At 45.5% G+C, this 9,160-nt stretch overlaps 1 protein-coding gene across 1 annotated transcript; it reads right to left on the bottom strand.

Moving 5' to 3' along the window:
• Nucleotides 1-3,505: 3,505 nt before the first annotated feature.
• LOC119281172 lies at nucleotides 3,506-6,680 on the bottom strand. Its single transcript, XM_037561774.1, has 3 exons — nucleotides 5,482-6,680; nucleotides 3,985-4,058; nucleotides 3,506-3,874 (listed from the first exon to the last, which is right to left on the bottom strand). Exons 1-3 carry the CDS (start codon nucleotides 6,632-6,634, stop codon nucleotides 3,842-3,844), a joined length of 1,260 nt encoding a protein of 419 aa, XP_037417671.1. The 5' UTR covers nucleotides 6,635-6,680; the 3' UTR covers nucleotides 3,506-3,841.
• Between the last annotated feature and the right edge of the window lie 2,480 nt (nucleotides 6,681-9,160).

Below are 9,160 nucleotides of genomic sequence, written 5' to 3'. Positions count from 1 at the left end.
CGCGCGGGCCCGATCCGGGTCCCGCGGGCCGGCGGCGGCGGTGGGAGGAGAGAGAGGGTGAGGTGGCGGCGCGCGGTTGGGCGAGGGCGGCGGTGGGGTGACGTGGCGCGACGCCATTGGCCGGAGCGAGGTGGCCGGCGGACATGTCCGGCGGGGTCCGGACGTGTCCGGCTGCGGGAGGAGGACGAAGGCTAGGGTTTAGACCGGGATTTCGGGGAGGAAGACATATTTATAGGTAGAGGGAGCTAGGAGAGTCCAAATGAGGAGCGGTTTTCGGCCACGCGATCGTGATCGAACGACCGAGAGCATGGAGGGGAGTTAGATGGGCTTTGGGCCACTTTGGAAGGGGTGTTGGGATGCAAACAAAAGAGGCCTTTGCGGTTACCCGGTTAACCGTTGGAGTACCAAACGACCTCCAAATGGCACGAAACTTGACAGACGGTCTACCGGTGCTATACCAAGGCCACTTGGCAAACCTCGGTCCATTCCAAGAAAGTTTAACACCCGCACACGAAAAGAGACAAGAGGGGGACGCCGGAGGACATAGGAGCGCCGGATTGCAAAACGGACAACGGGGAAAAGGCTCGGATGCATGAGACGGACATGTATGCAAAATGAAATGCACATGATGTCATGACAAAATGCAACACGCAAGCAAATGACATGGCAATGACGGCGAATAACTGGCATACACCTGGCGCATCGGATCCGGGGCGTTAGAACACTCCTCCACTAACAAGAGATCTCGTCCCGAGATCTTAGGACCGAGACTGAAGGAAAAAAATGGATGAGTAAGAACTCAAGAGAAGAAGCCAAGAATCGAGAGCACTCGAGAAGAAGAGAGGAACGATGAGAATGACGAGAATGGAAAGCACACGGAATCAGATAGACTATGAAATCACTCGTTCTAACCGGAGTGGCTAGAATGAGAAAAGAAACGAATAAGACTGAAAGAATTTAGGTAGCACTCCGGCTGAAAATGGGAGGATTAGAACGAACTTGAGAGGATGGAATGATACTTGATGAACTCTTGAAGAATGAATTAAATCATGAAGAACCACCATGAAGAACTCCGGTGACGAAAAGGATGATGAGATAGAAATGAAGGATGAAAGAATAAGATGAACCTTGCAGTGATTTAGATGGAGGTTCCGACGAAATGTCCGAGGAAATTTGAGCTCCGGAGAAGAAGAAATGACAACACTTGGAACTAGAAATTTATTCATGAAGAACACTATGCGTAGATTCGCTTTTGCCATTGTTGATGACGTCCTTCTCTCTGTGCTATGAAGCATATACATATTGATTCTTAGGATTCATTTTAGTTATGCTAAACTTATGTCCTTCTGACAACAATTTAGTGATTATTCAGAAGGGACGCTGCATATTCCTAGATGCAAAGGATCACTAGGTGTGCTCTGACTTGGCCTTTGTACTTCACTTCACTCCAGATTAGAGACTGTTAATGAGAAGTTAGTTGGTGTAGTTTGTGATCAAACTTGGTGCCTGGTATTTTAAATCTAATTGCATTACTCAGTGGGTAGGCTTGGTTTGCCTGAAGCTTGATGTTCTCGCCTACATTTTTTTCTACTTTCATTGGTATTGCAAAGCCTGCATTAATGTCTGTAGTAGTATAGCCTTTCTTATATAGATTTTCATAACACTGAGATTTTTTTTGACGGATAACACTGGGATTTTAGATAGCCTTTTTCTGTAGAATTCTCAAACTGTTCTTAATTCTGCCGCCCTATCTACTTGGATCTCACATCGCTTGTTCTGAAGGAGCTGTGTGTTCCCTGTCGTAGTTGCCGAAATTTAAATTTGCTTCAACCATTTTAACCATGTCCAGCAAAATAGATGTTACATGCTTGGAAAAGGCTACTTAGGCTTGATGCTAAGCTCTTCTCAGGGTAAAAATGTGTTAACTTTTGGGTTGCTTGGCGCTGCAAACTCTTAATTCAGTTAACTGTGCACCATCCTGGACTCATCAGTACTTACAGCTGAGAATAGTAGAGATTAGTTAACCTATAGCTGGACTACAGTATCTCATTATTATGTCATGTTGTAATCATTCTGTTCTTGCATACAAGTTGGCTTTGAGATGATTGATGCTATTGCAGAAGCTGAGAGGATATCTGTCAGCACTAAGCAATTCAAAGTGACGGTTGGGAAAGGTAATTTCCACACAAAGTTTGGTTATTTACAAAAGTGCAGTTGTGCTATAGTTACACATTTGAGATATAATTTATAACTGATCACTGCAACGAGATAAACGCTGACCTGCTCAAATAATGGCTAGCTCTATTTTTGAATTACATATAGGTTGTTCAGTCGGTGTTATTGTTTTTGAGTATTTTACTTCGTGTTTGTCTGACAGATTAACCAAATAAGGTTTGTTGGTTAAGACTTGGTATCCATCATTTTGCTCCCATAGCACACTTTCCTCTCAGCACAACTAACTGTTCCCATCCTTGTTTATTCAGTAGTTTTTTGTTCTTATTTTAATAATTGTTTTTGTTCTACCTTAACATGTGATAAGTGCTTCAGTATGAGATGTCATTCACCATCTGAAAGAAAGCCGTGATTTCAAGAATCGGTGTGCCAGGCGATCACTTCCTAAATTCTTTTGTCCTCAAGGTGACGAATCTTCGCTCAGCAAGGAAGAGCAACAAGAGGTGCTTTACTTATATATTGCACTGTACTGGTAACATTTTGTTGTCTTTTTCCGCAAACAAAACATTTTGTTCTCTTAAAATAAATGGCCTGCTATTGGAAGTTTATTCATTTAGCCTGCATGTGTGGTCTCATATTTTTGTTGTTGTGGACTCTGGCTCACGTACTCTCCAATTTCTGGCCATTTGATCTTATGCCCTGGGCGTCATTGGCCGTCAGATCGTTATTTAATTTACTATGTCAGCCGAATGTTATAAGGAGACTATACTCCCGAAATTCTTTTGGAGTTTGCTGGTTCATTGGGCCGTTGTCAACCAACCCATTAGGTAAATACGTCAAACCTCTACGATCACACGGGACTGGTCCGTCCTATTGGCATTACATGGAACCGAAGCGCCACCATTTCTTTGCAGTTAATCTGTCGTTGCTAGAGGATATTAATGGGGTGGGAGTGCGCCAAGCCGTTCCAACCGGTGCCCTCCTGGTAAAAAAAAGTGCTGGCCAGACAGAACCAGACTGGTTGCTCGTCCCAACTGGTGCCCTCCTGGTAAAAAAATATGCTGGACAGACAACCAGACCGGTTGCTTCGAGAGAAAACGGTAAGGACATCCCTCGCTGTGAGGGAGATGGGAGCATGTGCAGCGAGGAGATGCGGATGTGCTGTTACTTACATGGTTACACCAATAATTTTTTCACTAATTACCTACCATTCTATTGTAAAATAGACGGGCGCGGCAACGCGCGCCTTTAATGTTCTAGTCTACTACAAGATAACACATCACCCAAGCCAATAGATCAAAGTAAACGGGCGATCCAAAGTCGTTTGGGATCATCTTAAAAGTTCTCTAATCATTCCGAATCACATTACGGGCATCTTCCTTACAGGATATAATCAGAAGTCATCCTGCAGCGAGTGAGATCGAGCTACTAAAACGTACCATAGATTCATTACACAACAAAGATAATTAGAGTGCTTGCATCTTGTTGGAAACTACAACTACTAAATTAGCAAGGGTACGTAGATAGAACTTAAGAGGCCGCAACCAAATTAAAAGGACAAGACCATCTTGAGGGCCTGGAGACTAAGATATAAGTTATCTCTCCACGGAGACCCATTGCCTTGCCGATCATGTCAGATAAAGTGCTGTCTCAAGATCCCTCCTCCCCTTCAAACTCGATCTGCAGACTCAGCGCTTCCTCCCTGCATGGAGAAGAGAACACAACAAAAAATCACTGTCATCATCGTTGCTGTGGAAGAAAAATATCCGTGCGGTGATCCACATGAATAACAAATCTCTGATGGAACCTCACCAAGGAAACAGATGACGCCCATGGGGTAGACTCCTCGCCGTTGGAACCGCTGCCAACATCAGATGGAAGCAAACCTGCATAAACAGCAACTGACACACAGTCAAAACTAACAAGTATTTGATCCGCATAACGATTGTTGGGATTGTCACCAATATATGGATATTGCCAATAACTTAACTGGCATGGATGGTTAAAATAACTAATTTTGAGATATATAAATGCTTTTCATATCTACTCACTCTGTCCCATATTGTAAGACAATTTTTAACACTACACTAGTGTCAAAAAACGTCTTACATTATGGGACGGAGGAAGTAGTTTGAAACATAATAGCTGCATAGAAAAATGAAAACCAAAGCACATAAAGAATCAATCCATGTGTCCCTTAGCCAAATCTTTGATGGCATGGTGACCCATGCTCCGGAAAACCTGTTTGTTTGAAATTAACTGGCAGCACTATTCAATACATGCAAAGACCAACTGGGCGATAGATGAACAAGATAAATGAGATAGTTACAGTGCCATAAGAAAGACAAACATTTACAGTCCACCACCATCCCAATTGATAACAACCAACCAAGAGAATATACATTGTGATCACTACAAGTAGTACCTGGAATACTGAAACTTAACAGCCTACAAGATTGGGACCCTAAAGAACAAACGCCTAAACCTCTTCTTAATGGATCAACCTAAACCATATGAGCAATAGCTATATACTATTGCCATTTACTATGCATCATCCAATTCAAAAACAGAGTTATACAAGAGTGCATATTCAACTTCCGGATCTGTTGCAAAATGTCCATGCTGCTGGATGTGTGTGCCAATGCAGATTGAGGTAACTTTAATTAAATCTTGTTTGCAAAACAGATAACAGTGAATATTTTGGGATTTTTACGTAATAATAATGTAGACAATAAACAAAGGTATTTTCTCTCTCTTTTTAGGCACATGCAGGCAATCTTGCTTGCTTACTAGAAAATCAATCATAGATGAATACGAGTAATATATGTCTTTCTCAGAACAATTTCAATTGGAAGCAAACAGAGGATAGGAGCCGAATAAGCATTAACTGTGCTATCTAGTACCGACTAATTTAAACAGATGAACAAGATATTTGCCTGCCATAAAGAAAATAAAATAGAAAAATACAAGCAAATACCCCCTCCATCCCATAATATAAGAGCGTTTTTGGCACTAGAAAACACTCTTATATTATGGCACGGAGGGAGTATTACAGAAGGATGAGCTGTAGAATTATTCTTAGTTCAGATAAAGGACTGCATCATAATCATACATGAGCAACAACACAGCAACTTAGCACATGTGAATGCTAGTCCCACAGATCGACTTCGATTGAATTTAGCCAAGTTAGTTCAAACCTATAGCAAGATGGGGGAGCAACTGAAATTTGATAGCTTATTCCAATGCAAATAACATGCAGTGTTCAACAGCATAGAGGGTAGAAACCATGGAGGTGTGATGGGTGGTTACCTGGGGAAAGCGCGATCGGCAGCTCCAATGCGCGGACGGAGAAACAGTTGGGGGGCTTCCCTGACGGTGGCACCACCATCTCGTACACGCCGCACTCCACAACCCTCTTGGCGCGCAGGTCCACGCCGAAGAGGTGCTCCTCCAGGAAGAAGTAGAGCACGTCCGGATTCATGGGGTGGACGAGCGCGAACCTGGGGTTCTTCTCCGTCAGGCCGGCAGCCTTGTAGCTGTCGTCGGCCCAGATCTCCTGAAAGCTCACCTTGTACTCCAGCACCCACTCCTTGGCCTCCGGATCACTCAGCGTCCACATGCTGACCGTCATGGGAGCCTCGTCGTTGCTGCGAGAGTTCCACTCCACGCAACGGAACTTGCCAGCGCTCACCTGCACGAACCGGCGGTGGGCCACCGATCTCCCGGCGCAGTGGGCGCACGAGGCACGAGGCAGATGGCAGTCGCTTTCTGGGAGCGGGATGATGTCCAGCACCGGCGCATCCGCGAAGGGGTTGCAGAAGATGAGCCCCCCGGCGAGATCCACCCACCAGAGCTTGCCGTCGTGGGCGACGACGCCGTCTCTGCCCCAAATCCAGCGCCCCAGGGGGTTGTGGACCGGCTTCGACACCCACTCGCCGGTGTCGGACGAGAAGCAGAGGAGCGTAGCGTGTTCGTCTGCAAACATGTAGCGGAACTCGACGACCATGTAGCGCAGGGCGCCGCCTCCGGCTCCGGGGGCAGCGACGACGCCGAGGTTCAGCGCGTTGATCTCCGGAGGTAGCCCGCTAGGGTCGCGGCCGGGTTGCGGGAGGCGGAAGGCGGTGGCGGAGGCGACGTCGCAGACGAAGTAGGTCGGCGGGTGGCGCGTGATGTAGGTGACAGCGGGGACCAGCACGCCGTTGCGGAGGGTCGGCGGGGGAGTTAGAGAGTGAGTGGGAGGGGGTGGCGGGGCGCGGAGGAGGAGGAGGCCGGCGGCAGGGTCCGCGGTGACCACCCAGGGGCAGGCGCCGCTGGTGGGGTCGGCCTGGACGGGGGACACGCGCCGGGGCACGGTGAGGACGGAGACGCGCGGCGGCGCGGCGAGCTCGAGGGAGAGGTCCGCGTCCTGGTGCTCCGACACGCGCGTCTCGGCGCCGAGGATGATCCACGCCGGCGGAGCCATTTTGGCAGGAGAGCGGAGCGAAAGCAAGCGGGGAAGGGTGGAGCAGTGCAAATGCCCGTCAAGGATGCGAAATGCTCCCTCCGATTCTTTTATATAAGGTGTATTTGTTTTTTTTTAAGTCAAATGAGTGCAAGTTTGACCGAGTTTTTAGAAAAATATATTAATATTCACAATACGAAATTTATATCATTTCATCCATCATGAGAACTAGTTTCATATTTTATCTACTAGTCATTGCAGATATTGATATTTTATTCCATAATCTTGGTCAAACATTTACATGGTTGACTTGCACAGAAACCGATACACCTTATATTCTGAAACGGAGGGAGTATGTGTGGGAGGGAGGGGAGTAGTAAGGGCGTGTACAATGGTTGATAATATAGTCTTATCTTAAATTTTGCATTAATTTAAAGATGATAAAAAAACATTCTACAATGGTCATCTTTTAGCCTTATCTTCAATAACTAGCTATTCCTAAAAATGTGATGAGACATATTATGCTAAGAGATCATCTCTTGTCTTCTTTTAAATAAGAGAAGGCAAGTCATTTCTTATGATTTCTCTCTCCTCCATCTCATCATTTATCCTACATGGCATTGTTAAGATAGAACTATTGTACATGCCCTAAGTAGTAGTAGTAGGGTTTTAGCCGCCTGATTTCCAGGGGTTTAAAGGCCCCTTCTGCCCCGTGTTTTTCTCCCTCACGAGGAGAGGCGGAATGATGGGTTGGTTCGAGTTTGAATCGTTCAGCTCTTTCGTGGATTTCTGTCGTGGCTTGCAGCGGCACAGCTAGCAGGATGCTGCCAGGAGCTGGGTCGACGAGACCGGTCGTTGGACGGAGCTGGGTAGCCTTTACGCAACCGGCCTTTCGCAGTTGCCGTTTCGGTGATTGCGGGGCATTGCCAGGCGTGCTGCCGCACCGCAGCTTTGATCCACGCAGGCGTGGTGAGAGAGGAGACGAGGGTTTGCATGGACACAAGATTCCCTCTCTCAAACTAAAGACTTTCATTTCATTTTCTTATATCATTTGAATGGCTCATAACTTTTGAACCAAAAAAACGTCTTCGAAACTATTTACATATTTGAATTTCTGGCCAAGAGACCTTTGAAACAAGACCCAACTTGGTTGGAGGCGACTCTCCCTTTTCTTTTGCCTTCGTCTGAAAGTAAGGCTCTCTCATGTTAGGAGGCAGAGTAGCCTTCTTCATTATTGCTTCGACCATGCGGATTGCTTTCGATTCCCTAGTATGTTTTACAAAACCTTTGTCTGGTATCTGCAAAAACTCGGAAAAATCGTTCAAGCTTCGTAAAAGCAGGGTAAGTTCCAATATTAAGTTCATGACGAAGATTTCTCATCTTCGCTAATTTAGAGAAGAATTTAATATTATCATAACCGGGATCAATCTTCTTCTTCTTCTCCTTTGAGCATAGGAACCAACTTTCAGCATTTTGTCGCATCCTATTCAGCAAACCCCAAGCTTGAGAAATATTAGTCCCCAAAAAGGATCTTTGGGAAGCAATGACTAATGCATGCTTGCTTTGTGAATCAAGTTGCCTATCAAAGAAGTTTTTTTCTTCCAATACTCCTGGGAGCGTATCATTGCATTAATAGATAGGTGAGTTACATAGTTAGAGTGCTGCCGGCTCTTACACTAGGAGGCGTGTCAGGGGCACTCAAGAGAAAGAGGGGGGGGGGGGGTTGCTCAAACCCACTACAATAATGTTTCGTCATTACAACTTTTAGCCCTCTGGCACCGGCGTTCGGCCAAGCGCGCACGTCGTCTTGGATCGAGGAGAATATGTAGCTAATCAACGGTTATCTCTGATCGAAGATGCATGCGTTGCGGTGCTTCCAACTGGCCCATGCAACCAGTGGGACGATTGATGCAAGTGCTTTGCGGAGCGAAGAGGGGGCGGAGATGGTTGCGTCCTGCCACCAATCATAGAGAGTGAGGTTCACAATCAAGTAATTAGAGTAATAATGTTTAGGACACTCACATAGTATATTCCGGTACCTTTTATAAGAATCAACCAAACGCTCACTTGAACGTTGCCCAAAGCCACCAATCTTTCTTCTTATACTGTAGAATTTTCCTTGAGAATCAAAATAAGCGAAGAACACAGATGATAACTGCCACCAGTTATTCAAGGTACCCGCAGGCTATTCTAGTAGCAATTTAGCGGTTCCTTCTCAGGAGTACTAGGCAACAATTTTGCTTTAATTTCTTCATGAGTCAAATCCTACAACTGAAATGTATCACATGTAATTTCAAATTCTTTAATATGTAAATATGGGCTTTCGGTTCCATCACCTCGGAATGGATTTTTTTAGCATATCACGCAACCGAGGGTTTATCTCAAATGTTTTACCGATCAGGTCAGGTCCCATGGATACATAATTTTCTCCTCGAGCGAGGCCCACAATAAACTCCATACCCACCTGGTAAATTTGTTCTTATAAGACCATGGTTGCCTGTTGTTGGAAATATGCCCTAGAGGTAATAATACTATGTCATTATATTT

The sequence above is a fragment of the Triticum dicoccoides genome, chromosome 3B, assembly GCF_002162155.2.
Source record: "Triticum dicoccoides isolate Atlit2015 ecotype Zavitan chromosome 3B, WEW_v2.0, whole genome shotgun sequence".
NCBI lineage: Eukaryota > Viridiplantae > Streptophyta > Magnoliopsida > Poales > Poaceae > Triticum > Triticum dicoccoides.
This window is presented reverse-complemented; position numbering and strand designations above follow the sequence as displayed.

Coding starts and splice junctions, on each gene's coding strand:
- LOC119281172 (XM_037561774.1), bottom strand. CDS start 6,634: ATGGCTCCGCCGGCGTGGATCATCCTCGGCGCCGAGACGCGCGTGTCG. Junction 4,059..5,481: donor GCCGATCGCGCTTTCCCCAG/GTAACCACCCAT, acceptor CTGTTTATGCAG/GTTTGCTTCCATCTGATGTT. Junction 3,875..3,984: donor GGGCGTCATCTGTTTCCTTG/GTGAGGTTCCAT, acceptor TTCTCCATGCAG/GGAGGAAGCGCTGAGTCTGC.